The sequence below is a fragment of the Castor canadensis genome, chromosome 11, assembly GCF_047511655.1.
Source record: "Castor canadensis chromosome 11, mCasCan1.hap1v2, whole genome shotgun sequence".
NCBI lineage: Eukaryota > Metazoa > Chordata > Mammalia > Rodentia > Castoridae > Castor > Castor canadensis.
Genome location: NC_133396.1, coordinates 34,831,111 through 34,849,129, shown reverse-complemented (window position 1 = coordinate 34,849,129; position 18,019 = coordinate 34,831,111). Strand labels below are relative to the sequence as shown.

The following is an 18,019-nucleotide window of genomic DNA, read 5'->3' as shown; positions in this document are numbered from 1 at the left end:
GAATCTATACAAAGGAGTGAAAAACACCAGAAACAGATCATTTTAATGTCTATAAGAAAACCAGTTGTTTTCTTATGTTTGGGGGTATAGCACAGTGGCATGTATGAGGCTCTGGGTTGGAGCTCCAGCACTTAAAAAAAAACAAAAGAAAAAGAAAATCTATAACAAAGTACTGGGAATTTACGACATTTAGAGGTAAAATTAAGATAGTGAAAAGCATAAAGACTAGGAGAAGGAAAATGTAGACTACTACTGTAAAGTTGTTACATGATGTATGAAGTGATAAAATAACACTTGGTAAGCTAAAGATACATGCTGCAAACATCAGAGCAACTTCTAAATTTTTTTAAGTACAACCAATAAGCCAGTAAATAAAATAAAATACTAAAAACATTCTTAGTTCAAAAGGCAGCAAGAAAAGAGGAGGAAAAATAAGTGGGGCAGTTTCAAGGAAATAGATTTAAATCCAACTCTACTGAAAAACATTAATTGTAAATGGACCACATATACAAATGAAAAGGCAGAGTTAGACTGGATTAGTACATGTTGTTTATAAGAAATATAGAGACTTAAATATCAAGACTCAACAAAAAGTAAAGGGTCAGGAAAAGGTAAACTATTTCAAAAATGATCATAAAAAGTTAGAGTGGCTACATTAATATTAGAAAAAGTAAACTTCAGAGCTGGTGTATGGCTCAAGTGGTAGAGCGCCTGCCTACTGCCTGGCAAATGCAAGGCCCTGAGTTCAAACCATAGCAATGCAAGTAAAAAAAAAAAAAGAAGAGAAAAATTCAAGAGGTGAACAAGGAGGGACATTTCAATAATTATAGGGCTAATTCTTAAGACTTGAGAACAATTTTAAATGTGTGTATGCTCAAAAACAGAGTGGCAAAATACAAAAAAAAATAAAGAAAAAAGAAAAAATATCCCAAACACATATTTTTTTCAAGTACACATGGTATATTTCCCAAAGGCAGATCATATGCTTGCTCTAAAATGAGTCTCTACATATTTAAAGTATATGCCACATGGCAAAGTAAAGATCAACACAGGAGCAATCTTAAGAAAAGTGGTACAAATGAAGGCTTTTCTTTTTTGGGGGGTGGGTAATTCAGTATAATCATTCTAACTGAACAAGACAGTTCAGCTATTTGTGACATATTGGACATCTGGTTTTGTTTCACTTCAAATTCCATATATCTAGTCTCATGAGCTGTATTTATTACCTAATATTTTCCAAAGTTTGATAATGGAATAATTTTGCCTTGTCTAGGATAAAAGATGTAGTGCTTGGCCAGGCAAGACTCTGTCTGGGTGAGAATAAACCATAGTTAGATCAAAGGGTAAGATTCCTAATAAGAGAAGACATAGGTATTTGTCTGTGGAAAGGGAATTTTACCTTTGTGTGTGTGTGTGTGTGTGTTTGTGTGTACATGTATGTACATGTGACAGAGTTTCATTACGTCTCGAAGTCATGATCCTCTTGCCACAGTCTCCCAAGTGGTAGAATTACAGGAATGTGCCATGCCCTCCTCAGTCTTTTAACTTTTCAAAGCTCTCTTTACATACATTCAAAAAGTAGAATTTCCACAATTTATATTCTTTCATGAGTAGTGTGAAAAAAGAAGGGTTTGTTGTTATTTTTGGTGGTGCTAGGGATAGAATCCAGTTTCTCATGCATGTTAGGCAAGTTCAGTTTGCAAACTGAGCTACATCTCCAGCCAAAATGAGAGTTTTAGTGGATATAAAAATACTAATTCAGGTAATTCTATGGAGTTAATGTTAACTTACTTTAATAGTAGTAATATACTATTAGTTCTAGGAGAAATTTAGAATTCTTTTGAGTCATTGTTTTGTTGCTGTTGTTTTAATACAGCTCTCTCTATGTAGCCCAAGCAGGCTACATAGGAGATCCTCCTGCCTTAGCCTCTAGAGTACAGTCCCAACTGCAAGTGTAAGCCACCATGCCCAAAAGAAATATAGAATTTCAGTTGGCTTAAAAAGTAAAATTATTATTCCTGAAATTATACTGAACAAAAATATTCTAATCTGGTACTGAAAAGAAGTTTTAAATTGTGCCCTGACAAAAATGTAGAATCTATACAAGCTCAGATAAAGATGTTCTGGTATCACAAACAGAAATTCACATCTTTGTAAGGAAGGACAAAAACCATTAGATTAGTAAAATGTTCAAACAGTATATGCATTGCTGCTTCATTTCAAACAAACCATTTTCTGGCTTTATGTTAGAGGGGCTGACGATTTACTGTAACTATACGTTCCTCACATACTTTTTAGTATTCAAGGAACTGAAAAGGTTATATTTGTGTATGCTTCATCACGAAATACAATAAATAATCCTTGAAACCAGAGTTTGGGATACCTTTGGGTTTATTTTAGGGCCATCTTCTAAAAACCAAAAATCTAGTCAAGCTTCCTTATCAACCAAGATGAAGAATACATCATAAATTTGAGAATATGGGGGGGGTGTTTGTAAAGGAAGACAAGCAGACAAGAGAGACAGACATACATTCTTCCACGCCAAGGTGGCTCCCTTAGAACTGATAAAACATTCCTTAAGACTGGAGTTATTTGTACAGCATCTGTAATGTCAATTCATAACCTAATCCATCATCTACATACAGAAGTCAAGTGAGATCCCAAAGGCAAAATTTCCAATTAGTTTTGTCTGGAAAGTTCAGGGCAAAGATAATAAAAGCAAGAATTTTGTGCTGATTCATCGGAAAAACATTTGTTTGCCTCACTCCTTCACTAAGAAACAAAAGGAGTCAGTGGTTAGTCTGGAATGTGATTCATTAGGAATATCTGGGTGATAAATAAATGAAAGGAGATGACAAATGGCTGTACAACTTGCAAAACCTCTTTTTTTCTTTAGGTTCAGCTTACAGGAGACTTCATAAATCCTTTTTTCATACACAAGAATTCTACTCCTCAAAATTTTTAAGCCATTACTTTTCTCATTAAAGTAAGAAACCAACTTATCCAAAGTTATGGTCTATAGCAAATAATTCTAGAAGTCTACAGTATTAAACTATTGATTTGAAATGAGCACTGAAGTTTACCTATTGTTCATCTTCTTTTTGTGAAGAAGGTTCCAAGTTATGCCTCTGGTCCCTCTTTGTAAAATGCCCAGGTTATTGTGCTTAGACTACTGCATTTAATGAGAGTTTTGGTTTTCTAAATCTGTTAATAATTTAGTAGATGCAACCAAAATCTATCTCATCTCACTCATTTACAAAATGCCTAAGAATATAATAATGTCTGTGCTATCTAGTTCACAGGGCAAGAATATGAGATTATGTGTAAAAGTGTAAGTAAAAAAATTGTTAGCCAAAACGAAGGAAGTATAAACTCTATAGTATTAGCTCATGCTCCAAGTTATTTAGGGTACTGTCTCTGAAGCCATTTTTATCACATTGGATTAATTGATATATAAAGGAATGTTTCGCCTTTCTTCTTTAAACATATGTAACATAATTTTTTTTTTTTACTTGACAGATAATAATTGTGTGATGTTTTGGTACATTTATACTTTGTATGTTGATCAACTGAACAGTTAGGTTATTCTTCATCTCAACATTTATCATTAAACTTATACAACTTTTGAGCATGAGGTTGACCTAAGTGTTCAGAAGAAATGGACTTACATATTTATGGAGAGAACTACTAAAAAAGTTAGTATAAGTTGTTAAAAATTTATACTCAGCAGAACAGATTTAAACAAATTGATTTTTTTAAGCTTTCATTTAAGCACACATTAATAACTAGTGACTTAAGGGCAGGAAGTTATCCAGTCTGTGCATAATCCTTTTGCTTGGCAAACACCCAGCCCTATGTCCTGGAGACCTTGGTTTCTTCTTTTGATGTGGTGATGCTCTTGAGTTAATACATGAGTCATTCCTTGGGGAAAGACAGGGAGAAGAGCTATCGTGCTCCCATCAAACAAAAGGCAAACAGACCTTTTTCTAAGAAAGGCCTGTTGGTCTTCCCGCAAGAGCCCTGAGTCACTGCATGCTTATAGCCACAGTCATTGAATTAGAGAAATCAATACCAAGTTATACCAGAACCTTAAATTTTGGCAAGTGCTTCCTTTTTCTGTCTTTAAAGAAGGATACACGTAGGTGAGCAATGAAGCAAAACAAAAATCACAAATCAAGCAGAAAAAGTGAAGAAATTGTTTAACAGTTTTTTAAAAAAGAATTCTTTTACATTATGGCAATAACAATTACTACAATATTTCACCTACTGAAACTATTTCCCCATTTCACTTTAATCCATATCCCTGTTGTTTTCCAAGTAACACTGATTTTTTTTTAATAAATAGCTTTAAAACAGCATAAAATACTATAATGTACTTGTTCATAAAGGAAACAGGGTGCCATAAATAGAGGTGCTAATAAATGAGAAAGCAATCAAGATGTCAGATTTTAAAAAGGTAGTTTTTGTATTAATTATTAAATAATATCAAACTTTAAAGAAAATACATGGAAGTGGAGGGGATAAAGGAGAACCTGGAGGGAGTGAATTCAAGTATGATATATTTGATACATTTTAAGAACTTTTGTAAATGCCACAATGTATCCCCACCCAGCACAATAAAAAAGAACAAGAAAATACAGGCACTTGAATATTACATAGGGTCAAAAATCTCACAACTAATCTTGTTTGTATTTAACTTGTAACAAAGAGTGCAGTAATTTTTTCTCTTAAAATGATCATACTAAACAAACAGCTCACAAATATCCTTCAAAGGATAACATCTTGATGTTATAACTTCTAAAAAATTTGGTCTATAGTACAATATAATTGAATAGTTCCAAGCTTTCTACTTCTAGTTGCTTCTAGAAAGGACACTCTAATGTTTAAAACATGCAAAATTCCTATTTTGACCCCCAAATATGAGGAAATTATGGGGTTAAAAAGAAAAATTATCTGTTAAATATATTCAGTCTTCTATTTATAGTTAAGTGTTTGTATCCCTTTTAAGATTATAAAGTATCTGTTGATAGTCTTCTACTCTTTATAGTTCTTTGTCTAGAAGCTCGGCTTATTTGAAAGGGATATAGGCCTTTCTCCAAGAAATTGCTCCCCCTAGTGTCAAAACCTGTACACACATCACATTACATAGGACTAAATTATAGCCAATGGATCCATTCTTATTTGTTTGTTTTTGTGGCATTGGGGATTGAACTCAGGGCCTTGCCCTCGCTAGACAAATATTGTACCACTTGAGCCACACATCCAGTTCTCTTTGTTGTTCTACTTTATAAACCATCAATGGCACACATAGTTTACAAATGGCTTCTTAATCATATTCTTATAATTTAAATCATAATATACATGCTTATAATGGAGGAAATTTGAGATACATTTCTCAATAAGTCCCAAAGTTCCTGTTTTGGTTAACCTAGTTGTTTACAGAATTATAAATCATATTTCTCTGTTAATGGTAAGCAATTACAAGGAACTACTGAAATAACCACATCACTTCTCTCAATTGTTTATAACATCTAAATTTTGGTCTGGGGTTATAGCTCAGTGATAAGGATTTGTCTAGACTGCATGAGGCCCTGGGTTTGATCCCCTCATAACAACAAAAGCAAAACAAAACAAAGCAAAACCCCAAAGAAGATGGCTAGCTAGCTCATTAAGGTTGCCAAGTTCAATATGCTACTTTTGGTATATTATTGTCAATGACAAACTACAGACTGCAGATAGAATACAACTGCCTATTTTTGTGAATAAAAGCTTTATTGGAAAACAGTCACAACTGATCATTTACATATTATCTATGGCTGCTTATATAATTACAACCACAAATCTGAGAAGTTGCATAGACACTGATAGCCCTTAGAAAGAGTGCTCCCTAGCCCCTTGGTAGAACACTGTTAAGGTAGAAACATTGACCTATCCATACAAGCTGCAGAAGAGATGCACCAAAGAGATCCAGAGCTGCTTTGTGCAAACATTAATCTATTGCTTTTACTCTGGGCAGAATGTTCACAACATTAGCCAGTGAGTAAGCATTCCAGGATCACTCATGCACTGCATCTGTTGATAGGAAGCCTACTATTGTATGCTTGCTAAGACTGACTTGAGTCTGTCAACAGATTTCAAGAAATTGATACTGAAGAGAACAGTGCTTGGAAGAAGGTGTGAACCACAGAAACTTTTTTGTATATGATCTGTGTATAAAAACATGAGTAGAGTAAATGAATGAAATCTTAGTAGCTTGTATCACTTGTCAGGCAAAATTTGCTCACACAGATATCAAGCATATGAACAAAAACATGCCTCTATAAGAAATAAAACCAAAAGAATTAGAGTTTACACATGCTATTTAATTTGGTTTGTTTTTAATTACTTACAATACAGAAAAATGAGATATCAAAAGCATATTAGTACACTGAATAAAGTAATAAAAAAAAAATCACATCTTAAATCATTCACCCTGCCTGTTTGTCTAAATGTAAGCAAAATTGAATGCAAAGAGCATATTAAAATACTGGTTACATGACCCAAGCCTTGTATGCACATATGAATAATAAAACAAACAAACAAAAATACTGGTTACATAGCAGGAAGTACATATACTTTTATTTACTGGCAATATAAAAAGATGTACTGATGTCAATATAAAACTATACTGTAGGGCTAGGAGTATGACTCAGGTGGTAGAGGGTCTACCTGGCAAGCACAAAGGCCTGAGTTCAAACCCGAGTACTGCAAAATGAAAAAAAAAAATAAAATAAAATAAATACATAAAGCTCCTTATTGCAAATTAAGAGAAAGCTATATATAGAATAAGATTGCTCCTCATCAGTAGTTAGAGATCAAGCCTCACATATTAGGGACAGACTGTTTTGTCATTTAAAGTCCAATTATTCTGTCTATTCCTCCTCTCACAGGTTTCAAGATTTTATTTAACATTAATTTATTCACTATATATTTATTGAGCACTGAGTATGCACCAGACACTGTTTTAGACACTTAGAATATAATAAGCTATGTAAAGAAAGCTTACCTTTTAGTACAGTTTTTCTTAATTCTGCTACTTGCACTCCCACAAACTACTCATTCCCCCAAATCTGAAACCTTTCCTATTGTTATGTCTTTAGATCAGGCAATCATTACCTTTTCTTAGAATACAGCCTTCTAATTAGACTCTTACCTTCTAAATGAATTCCTTACTTTTGATCTCTTCCTCACCAAATCTATACTACACATGCTGCCAAAGTTATGCTCCTAAACCACTTAAGTTAATGCTTGTTTGAGTAATTATTTGGGACACAGAAAAATCTAAGTTCCCTAGTCTGGCTTTCAGACCATTCTTCAATTTGGAATCAACCTATTCTCTCACATGGGTTTCTTCCCATTTATAAGAATGTAAGATACTCTACATAACTCTGGCTTTACCTCAACACATATTATGAGGGTTTTCAAGTTCTTTTTCCTCTAAGCAAAGAATTTTAGGGTTTCATACAATTTATGACAGTACTTTATTTTTTTGGTGGGACTGGGGTCTGAACTCAAGGCTTCATGCTCACAAAGCAGGCAGTCTACCACTTGAACCACATCTATAGTCCATTTTGCTCTGGTTATTTGGAGATTTAGGGGTGGGGGGGTCTCAAAAACTATTTGCCTAGGCTAGCCTGATCTCAGCCTCCAAAGTAACTAGGATTACAGACATGAGTCACCAGTGCCTGGCCTATGATGATAACACTTTATTACAACGATCTGAGTATATGTATGTATATATCCTCATTCTACAACTTTAATTCCTTTTATAATTCACATGGTACTTCAAGAGTTTTATACAGAGTAAATGTCCAAATTTTATTTTTTCATTTTTTAATTTTTGTGGCCCTGGGGATTGAACTCAGGACCTTGCACATTCTAAACATGCTTTCTACCACTGAGCTATACTCCTAGCCACCTGTTTAAGGATTTTGAAGAAAACTGAAATGAATTAGCTAGTGATGATTTTATGAAATAAATTTATTTATTGAGGTACTAGGGACTGAACCCTGGGCCTTGTACATGCTAGGCAAGTGCTCTACCACTGAGCTACACCCCTAGCCCCCAAATTCAATTTTTTTGAGACCATATGGCAGCCCATCTGTTTTCAGGGCAAGCTGAAAGAAGGTCTCAGAAAAATGAAAGGTTTAGATGTAACATTTTTGTTTCTAGAAGTAGTTAAGTTCCATAAAAACACTATGGAAGGGCCAAGGTACTCAGTGGTAGAGTACCTGCTTAGCATGCATGAGACTTCGGGTTTGGTTCTCGAGTATTGTCAAACAAAACTAAAATCCAATAGCAGATATTACCCAGATATACTCATGAAGAATGACAATAAAATTCTAAAGCAACAGAACCTATTTGCTAAAGCAGGAAATTTAGAATCTTTTTACTCAACTATAGTACATATAGAGAAGAACATTATGCATATAGCTTAACATGCATAATATAGTTTTTAATAATCAATTAATATAAACACAGAGAGCCACTATCCAGATCAAGAAATAGTAACAAATGGGGGGCAGGAGGGAGAAATGGCCCAAACAATGTATGCACATATGAATACATGAATTAAAATAAAAGAAGAAACAGTAACAAATGGCTAGGCACAGTGGCTCACACCTGTAATCCCAGCTACTTGACAAGTAGAGATGGGGGATCATAATTTGAGCCCAGCCCAGGCAAAAAGTTTGTAAGACTGCATTTCAACAAAAGAAGCCTGACATGGTGGCACACATCTGTCATCCCAGCTACAAGGAAAGGATATGTTGAAGGACTGCAGTCTGAGTTTGGTCCCAGTCAAATTGCAAGACCCTATCTGAAAAATAACCTAAAGCAAAAATGGCTGGAAGTGTGGCTCAAGCAGTAGAGCATTTAGAAAGCAAAAGGCCTTGAGTTCAAACCCCAGTTCTGTCCTCCCCCCACAAAGTAACATACAACAGAGGACATATTATATTGGTTGTCATGGTTTACAAAGCATCTGTAATTAAAGTACTGTGGTATTACAGTACTTTACAAAGATAGCCACAGAGTAAAGTTCCTCTAACGTATTTTTCTTAAGTTTCTTAGATATGCTTTGCATTTCTTAAAAAACATTATAATCAGCTTGCCAATTTACAGAAAAATAACAAGAGTTTTGACTAATGTTTACTCTGTTAAATAGAAATATAACTGTTATATATATGTTGATCTATGCAGCAACTCTGCTATACTCTGTTATTTTGGAGAGTTATCCCTTTCTTTTTGTAGTTCAATAAATTTTTGCTTTATATATTTCAATCTGTTATTAGGTATATATTTGGACTTCAATCTATCAAAAATGCTTACTATTTCTTCCACCTGTTCTATAGTCCTTGCTTGCTTTTTTTTGGATTGGCTTTTTAAAAAATATTTAATTTTTACTTCCTTCTATTAGCTTGATAGTTATATGCTCTTGTAGTGCATACCATAAAGATTATAATATAAATCCTTATTTGTTAAAGTTCTATATAAATTTGCATTTTTGCTTTTTCCAGGGCAATGAAAAACCCTTAGGATAATTAAGTTTCAATTCCTCCACATCTGATTTGTAGATCATTATCTTTTAGTTTTCTCAGTATAGTTCAAATTTCTGAAGACATTATCAATATTGTTTAGTAATGTCAATCTTGAGTTAAATATACCCATATATTTACTCTTTTCTTACTCTTCGTCCCTTCATCTCTGGATTTCCTTCTAATTCCATTCCTCTGTACGGAGAATGTCTTTTAGACTCTCCTTTAGAGCATTCTGCTGGTGGCAAATTCTGTTTCTGTTCTTCTGCAAATATCTTTATTTTTATATTGCTCATGGGATATTTTAGTACAGAATCTTCTGCTGGGGGCTTGGGGTTTGGCTCAAGTGGTAGAGCATCTGCCTAGCAAGCACAAAGCTCAGTTCAAACTCAAAAAAAAAAAAAATCCTCTGCTAGCATTTCCTTTAGCACTTTAGATTACTTCTCAATGACAGCATGAAATCAGTCTTCTTAGGACTTCTTTGTGCTGGACATTTTTCACTGGCCTATTTATCAGTTTTGTTAGTTTTCTCTTAAACAAGTTCTTAATCTCAGTTTGCTTCTGATGCTGGGGACTGAACTCAGGGTCTTGCACTTCCTAGGCAAGCGCTCTACCACTTGAGCCATACCATCAGCCCTAACTTCACATTTTTTTTCTTTTAAAATAATTCTAGAATTTCCACTTGGCTCTTCCTCAGTTCCCAACTCTGTCAACATCATCAAACTTGGTTGTTTATTTCTTTGACCACATTAATTTTGGATTAAAGTACATGTTAATAATTCCATTAAATACTCTGTAGACCAGTTTTCTTGCTTGCCTGTGTTTTTGATTATATTAACTTATGTCCTCACATATCTGATTACTATTTTTCTTTTTTTTGGTGGTACTGGAGTTTGAACTCATGGCCTCATACTTGCTATACAGTCACTCTACCTCTTGAACTACTCCAACAGCCCTAATTACTTTTGATTGAGTACTAGACTTTTTACATAACAAAAATATACATGTAATGTTAAGCCTAGGATTTTATTTTCCTCCAGACTTAAGTTTGCTTCCACAGCCATTAGGAATTCTAGGCAGAAATAAGACTCTAAGCACCTTACATGTACTAGCACGGTGCTGAAAAATGTGCATGCTTTATTTCATTTATTCCTCAAAAAAGCTTTATAAGATAGTGCTATTATTATCATCCCCACTTACAGTTGAATAAACTGAAGTTTGGAAATTTGCCTGATATCACAGGTATTAATATTGGAGTACATTCCAACCCAGTTATTCTCTGAATATTCTAAATATTCCCTATTTCTTCTCATGACAGGAACCTCTGTATATTGTTTTTTTTCCTTCAGTGTTGGGGATTAAACCCAGGACCCTGCACCACTAAGCCCTCTAGTGGTAGAGGCAAGTCCTTTACTACTGATGTACAACTCCTGCCCTGCATATTCTTCAGTATTAAAGGATGGAATTATACCTATCATTATACCTGACACTGGGCCACTAGGCATGCTATGAGTTATGTCCTGCATGTAAATAGGCAGGTCACAATAGAAAACAAGGCTGATAAGTCCAGAAACAAAGTTAACATTTGCACTCACATGCACTGACTGATCTTATGTAGGCAAATTTTGTAGGCATAAATATAAATAATGCAATATCTGTCTAAACTGAGCCATTTGTTTTTGGAGTGAAGTTGTCCTACACACACACATATATTTATCCAGAATAGAACCTCTAAATACTGTACAGTATATTGTTTGTCTTAGCTATGCCACCTAGTGGAGGCCAAATATAGACACACTTAGGAAAAATAAGTTCGGGAAGAGTGATTTTAAACCTCTTATAGATTATAGTTTTTAGAGAATGTGATGAATATCACAGGCATTTTTTTTTTTGCCAGAAAAAAAATGCCTATTTGTACAGACCATTTCTGACCATTACAATTACCAGAAACCAACTACCTAGTGGTCCAACTATCCTTAAGCCACAGACAGAATAAATTCACTTTTCTTTCATTGACTTACTAGATGGCCATGACTTTTCTTTCATAAACACTATTTAACTTTTCTTTTTTAGCTAAATATGTAATCTGTACAAACTACTAGACTTATACTGATCTCAAATCCATTTACAAATTTGATGGCAGCCCAAACTAACCATTTTTTTCTGCTGGTGTTCATTAAATGTAATGTGGATCCAAAAAATACTAACTCTTCCTTGTAATGTTTAAAGAACAGACGAGGACTTTCAGGGCATTAGAATTTTAAGTTAGAACCTTTCAGTTATATCTATAAATAAATGAAATTGCTTACTGATAAACTGAAAAATCGAGGCAACTCTTACAATTTAAGTATATAGTATTTTCGGAAATACAATAATTTTTTAGGTGACCATTTAGTGTATCATCAACTATAATTAAACACTTCTAAAAAGGTAACTTCCACTAGGCAACGGTTATAAGCAAGAGAATCATTATTCCAAAACCTACAAGGAAAAAAATTTTCTGACTGAACTAATTTAAATAAACAACCTAATTCATTTAATTGTTTGGTCTTCTTTTCTTTTTAAATCTTTGGCTCTAAAGAAAAGTCAAAACAAAATTCTAAATTCTACACTTAGTACTGTTACAAAATACAAAGGTTATTTAAATTCAAATCTTAGAATTTTAACTTCTGAAGAAAAAGCACCAATAAAAAGAAAATCTTTCATTTTTGCTCATTAAATTTATTCTTACCAGATAAAGCAGAAAGGTGTGCAGCCCTGTTCCCAGCCCAACAGAGGATAAAATTCCCAAGCCTATCCAGTAGGCATACAAAAGAAATTGTTTCTCTATACGTTGCACATACTGAAAAACAAAAAGGATGAAGTGAAAACCTGAATTCTACAGACATGTGCTATGTACACACTACCACCATAACAACAGGAATAAGTTCCAATTAGGTAGGAAGTTAAAATTAGGTAGAAGACTAAAAACTCCTTGAAGAAGAGGCCTAATTTTTTAGTATTCCATAGCAAAGATGACAAAATATTTACCTAACTGGAAAAAAGATGACAGGAAAAAAGCAAATTACTAGCAAGCTAATTACAAGAATGAAAAACTAAAGCTATTTAAAACTTATAAAACTTTAAGAAAACAATACACAGCGGTAAGAAAGGGATAATTATATAATATTTGTGAACAAAAATACATTTTTGATTAACAAATGGGAATTAAATATTTGAGGCTGAACAACTTTATTTTCCCAACAGTAATGCACTTACAGTCAACAGGCAGATGAACTTGTTTTTTCATACAAATAAAACCAAACCCTGAACCTAGAACAAGTCCTGTCTATCTGGATGGATCATAAAAATACATTATAAATAACACAAAAACGTTGGCAGAGATGAAAGGATTCATGCTGTCTTGACTAAAGAAAGTCAAGAAAATTACATTTAAATCTTTGCAGGTAAAAAGAAATCATAATACAAAATATAATGCTGAGCAGTCATGAAGCAGTGTAACAATATTTTTACTGTTATGGCCTTACACGACATTGAGATATCAGTTATTAGATAAATTAAAAATACAAAACTAAGGCTTAAAATACCGAGGATAGAAATTCTGTAAAACTCACCTATGTCCTATTTGAAACTTTTGGGGACAACAGAACGTGGAACACCAGAAATAGACTCTCTAGATCTCTTACCTGTTGATGTGCTCCTTCAACATAATACGTAGCTATAAGCACAGCAAGCAGCAGCAAAAAAGACACCACAATGCTTTGACGATGCCATAATCTTAAAAAAAATTAAAGAATAAAAATAAAATAGCACATTTACATCACTTTCAGGATTTACCATCCTGAAAACAATTTGTTGAAGCAGACTTTGGGGTGCAGAAAGGGCTCAAGGGAAGAGACACAGCAAGATAAACCCCATCAAAGCCTTTTCCTTCCCCAGAGGAAGGAAATTCTAATTTGGAGAGGAATGATAGTATAACAGAAAAAGCGATGACTTTCAAATCAAAGGATCTGGCATACAGATCCTTAGTGTTGCCCTTTTTTAGCAAGACCCATAGCCAATATGATTTTTTTTTTTTTTTATAGGATGCAGTTTGAACTCAACTTGCAAAGCAGACATTCTACCACTTGAGCCACTCCTCCAATCCATTTTTGCTCTTGTTATTTTGGAGATGGGGGTTTCAAGAACTATTTCCCAGGGTTGGCCTTGAACCATGATCCTCCTGATCTCAGACTCCCAAGTAGCTAGGATTACAGGCATGAGCTACGAAAACCCGGCTTCTGATTTTATTTTTTGCTTTTAAAATCATAATAATCATATATTTGTTTTACTTTCTTCAAAGAGTTGCTGTAGGACTCAAATGTACTGAAGAATGTTAAAAAATGTCTTATAAACTTTAAGCATAATAAAAACATGTATGATAATAGTACAGATAATTTGGAAGGGCAAGCAAGAAAATGATAAGATGTGTGAAAGTTCAACTTGCTCACTACGATATTTGAAACAGGGTTTATAAGTACTAAGTTTAAAGATTGAAACATTTTCATGCAGAGTCCTTTTTCATTGGCTCAAGTTATCAGTACAAGTGCCATGTATCCTGAACCTTGTGCAGGTACAGACTCAATGTATTTAATTACTCAGGCCTCATTTCTCTTGAAGGTAAAACCAGGAGAAAAACCACCATCATATTTTCAGTGTTCTCTCAATATTCAACGTGAGATAGTGGTCAATTCTAACAAACCACTGAGCAAATAACAATGTACTTTTCTTCAAACTAAATTCCTTCATCTATTTCTTTTCAAACTATAGGAAGGAGAATAAATATGCTCCTATGATAACAATCTAAATTTAATCTATTTTATGGAGCAGATGGCAGAGAGTAGGAGATGATTGAGGATTACTAAAATTAGAAAAGGTTTATATAAAAAGTAGTAAATATTCTTTACTTTGAGGTCCATTCCTTCAAGATTACAAGGGTTTCCAGAGAAAAATACTGCAAGGTAATGAGAGGGTGTCTCCACAGGACAATATTCTGTCTTTCTTCCCGATCCCTCCTCTTCTTTTCATTCATTGAAGAAGGGTCTGAAAAACAATAGCATGGAAGTTAAAACAGTACTCCTAACATTTTATGCTCCCCTTTTCAAACCACTTCAAAAATTTATCCACCCTCCTATCCTACACCTGAAAGACTGCATATAAAATCTCAAAACTAGAAACAACATGATTTACATTTGGGTCATGCAAATTGAAACAGTTCAAGTCTTAAACTGAGATCAACCCTTCTCTACAGAAGGCAATTTCTGGAACACAATTCTAGTTAACATGCACGACCCATTATAAATGTGTTTGAAATGTGTAACAGAAAGTCAAGGATTGTGGTAGATTCCCATAACTTAAGCATCAATGGCACTTCATTTGTCTGTGGATCTGCCTATCTCTTTCCTGTCAATTAGTGGCAACCTTGCAGGGTTTTCCTTTCGGCCATCTCAGAGAGGGATGGTACCATGTATGAGTTCTTAAGAGAGTTTTACCCTTGTGCCAGGTAAACAGCAAGTCCTAATGTCTTAAGAAATGTCAACTAGTCCAAACTCAGAAACACCTACTGGCTCAAAAAGAAATGTATTATAATTGTCACTTTTTTTTTAGTGCTGGGGATTGAACTCAGACCCTAATGCATGCTATTCCTGTGCTCTACCACTAACCTTCATCCTAGTCCTATAGTTACCACTTTTAAATCGGTGTTAGAGAACTGAGGCAAAACAAACAAGAAACTCCTCAAACCAGGCTGCCCATTGCCAATTCAATACCTTCACCTAACATGTAAAAACCTTTTAGAAAGCATGTCCTAAACAAATGGTACTAACTAGAACTACAGATTTTGGGAAATGACAAGTCTCATCTAGGTGCTTATGGCCAATCTTTATATTATTTTTGCAATTATTTTATTGTCAAAATACAAGCTTCTCCTCTTTGGTGGTGCTGGGTATGAACTCAGGGCCTCATGCTGACTAAGCAGGAGCTGTACCACTTAAGTCATGTACCCAGCACTTTCGCTTTAGTTGTTTTTCAGTACAGACCACAGGTACGTACCACCTGTTTGGTTAAGAAGGGAATCTCATGAACTTTTTTCCCTGGGCTGGCCTCAAACCCCGATCTTCACCATCTCCAACAGCCGAGTAGATGGGATTACACCACACCTAGTCATGCTTCTATTCTTGTATATTACTGGAGTAGGTCTAAATTGGTCCACCTTCTATGAAGGGCGTTATATAAACAGCATCATACTATGGGTCAAATTGGTTTAGATTTCCAAGTAGTGGAGGCAAACTACTTGGCTCCAAATCCTGGCTCTGTCATGTGCCATTTAGGTGAGCTTGATCAAATTAATATTTCTGTGTGTCAGTTTTACTTTCTGTAAAATGGGGAACAGTAAGTACTTACTTTTTAGCGCCAGTATAAAGTTGGTACATACAAAGTTCTCAGAAGAGAAACTACCTGGTTAAGATTTGCTATTATTGTCATCATCTATACTTTACCTGTGAAATTTCCATTATGTTGTTCCTTGTTCATTGCTACACGTCTCTGGTCACAATTTTTTCCATTCTCTGCCATTTCATAGATCAGTAATGTTTGAGGAGCTAATGCAGCAAAATAAAATTCAGCAATATGTTACATTCTTCTGCAATGCAGCTGAGAGTGAATAAAACTGAATACAGGAATGGCAATAGTATGTCACATGCTATTTGTGCAGTATGTTTTTATATACATATATATGTTTTGCTTTTGTGACCAAGAGTTGAAGAACAACTCATATAGAAATTCAATAGAATACAACAGAGACAGTTATTCCAGTGACTTTCTAGAGTAAGATTTGGAGGCAACTTGTTCACAGAGTAAGGATGTCAAGAACTAGCACCTGCAAATGTTGATAAGCTATAGGTCTAACATCCTTCTAATTCATAAATTATATCATGCATTTTCAAAGTTGATCTATCATTCTTAATCTCTCATATTCCTTTAAACATTATTAGAGAAAATGGATTACAATAGCAAAGATGTTACAAATGTTGCCTTATAGATCCAAAACCACAGATCAGTTTTATTTAGGAAACAATTCTATTGAATCAAATGGTATGAGCATAGAAGATAAAATTTTAAATGTTTAAAGTATGTTAGCTGTACTTTATATCATACTTCATATTACATGTGTTTTTACTTTATACATTTTTTATTTTTGCAGTGCTGGGAATCAAACCCACAGCCTTGTACATGCTAGGTATGTGCTATATCGCTGAAATATACACCCAGTCTATTTTTACTTTAAATTATCATAACTAACATGTAAATAATTATTATCCATAAAATACAAGATTGCCTATGATTGTATCATTCTTCAGGTTTTTGTTTTGTTTTTTTTTAGTGGCACTTGGGTTTGAACTTTAGTCCCTTAATTGAACAATATTAACTGAAGACTTTAAATTCGAGGAATCATGATAGACTTCTCCTTAGCTGATTAGAACATGAAATGGTCATGGGTTTTATTAGTTGGTGCTATTTTATTACTTTTTTTTTTTTTTTTTGGTGGAACTGGGGTTTGAACTCAGGACTTCAAGCTTTCAAATCAGGCATACAGCTCGAGCCACACCTCCAGCCCACTTTGTTCTGGTTATTTTGGAGATGGATTCTCACCAACTATTTGCCCAGGTTGGCTCTGAACCTTGATCCTCCAGATCTTAGCCTCCCAAGTAGCTAGGATTACAGGCATTGAGTCATGGGTGCTCGGCTAGTTTATTCTTGAATAAACTATTAACACACATACATACACACACATGTATGTTTTTTTGAGGCAGGGTCTAACTATGTAGCTAGGCTGGCTCCCCCAGCTCACTATATAGGCCAGAATGGTCTCAGAGCTTTTGATCCTTCTGCCTTGGTCTCCTGAGTGCAGGGATTATAGGTGTGTACCACCATGCCTGGCTCTTAATTATCAAATAAAAGCATACATTCATTACTTAAACAGAGAGTCTCTTCTTTTAGATACAACCATTTGTGGCCACCTTTGTTTTATTGCCTTGATTTCTCAATGAGCAATAAATAAGCACAGGTTTCCATTAATATAACCTGGAGTAGATTATATGATTTAAATTATGAAAATCTGGATTTGCATCCCAGAGTACTTGTATGATCATGAGCAAGTTTCATTTTCTTTATGCTTTGATGTTCTGGATCCACAAAATGAGGACAATAACTGCCATGCTTACAGGATTGATAGTTGGATAAAACAGATGTTTGTGTGTTCACATATGCTATCTGTAAATGCCAATACATCAAAAGGGTAGGAGGCACATGAATCAGTAAACCTGAAAACCACATAAACCAGAAAAACAACTCCATGGCATGTACCTCATTGTTACCCTATCAGCAATGCCACTGTTACTCATTCCACT

At 34.4% G+C, this 18,019-nt stretch overlaps 1 protein-coding gene across 1 annotated transcript in view; it reads right to left on the bottom strand.

The window, feature by feature from the left end:
- The window catches only part of Vmp1 (vacuole membrane protein 1), a 108,198-nt gene that overhangs the window by 73,372 nt on the left and 16,807 nt on the right, over positions 1-18,019 (bottom strand). Inside the window, exons 2-5 of the mRNA XM_020161838.2 lie at positions 16,109-16,210; positions 14,519-14,654; positions 13,259-13,349; positions 12,304-12,414 (exon numbers count right to left, since the gene is read on the bottom strand). Of these exons, the coding sequence (XP_020017427.1) occupies positions 12,304-12,414; positions 13,259-13,349; positions 14,519-14,654; positions 16,109-16,184 (414 nt within the window). The 5' untranslated portion in view covers positions 16,185-16,210. The remainder of the gene's footprint in view (positions 1-12,303; positions 12,415-13,258; positions 13,350-14,518; positions 14,655-16,108; positions 16,211-18,019) is intronic.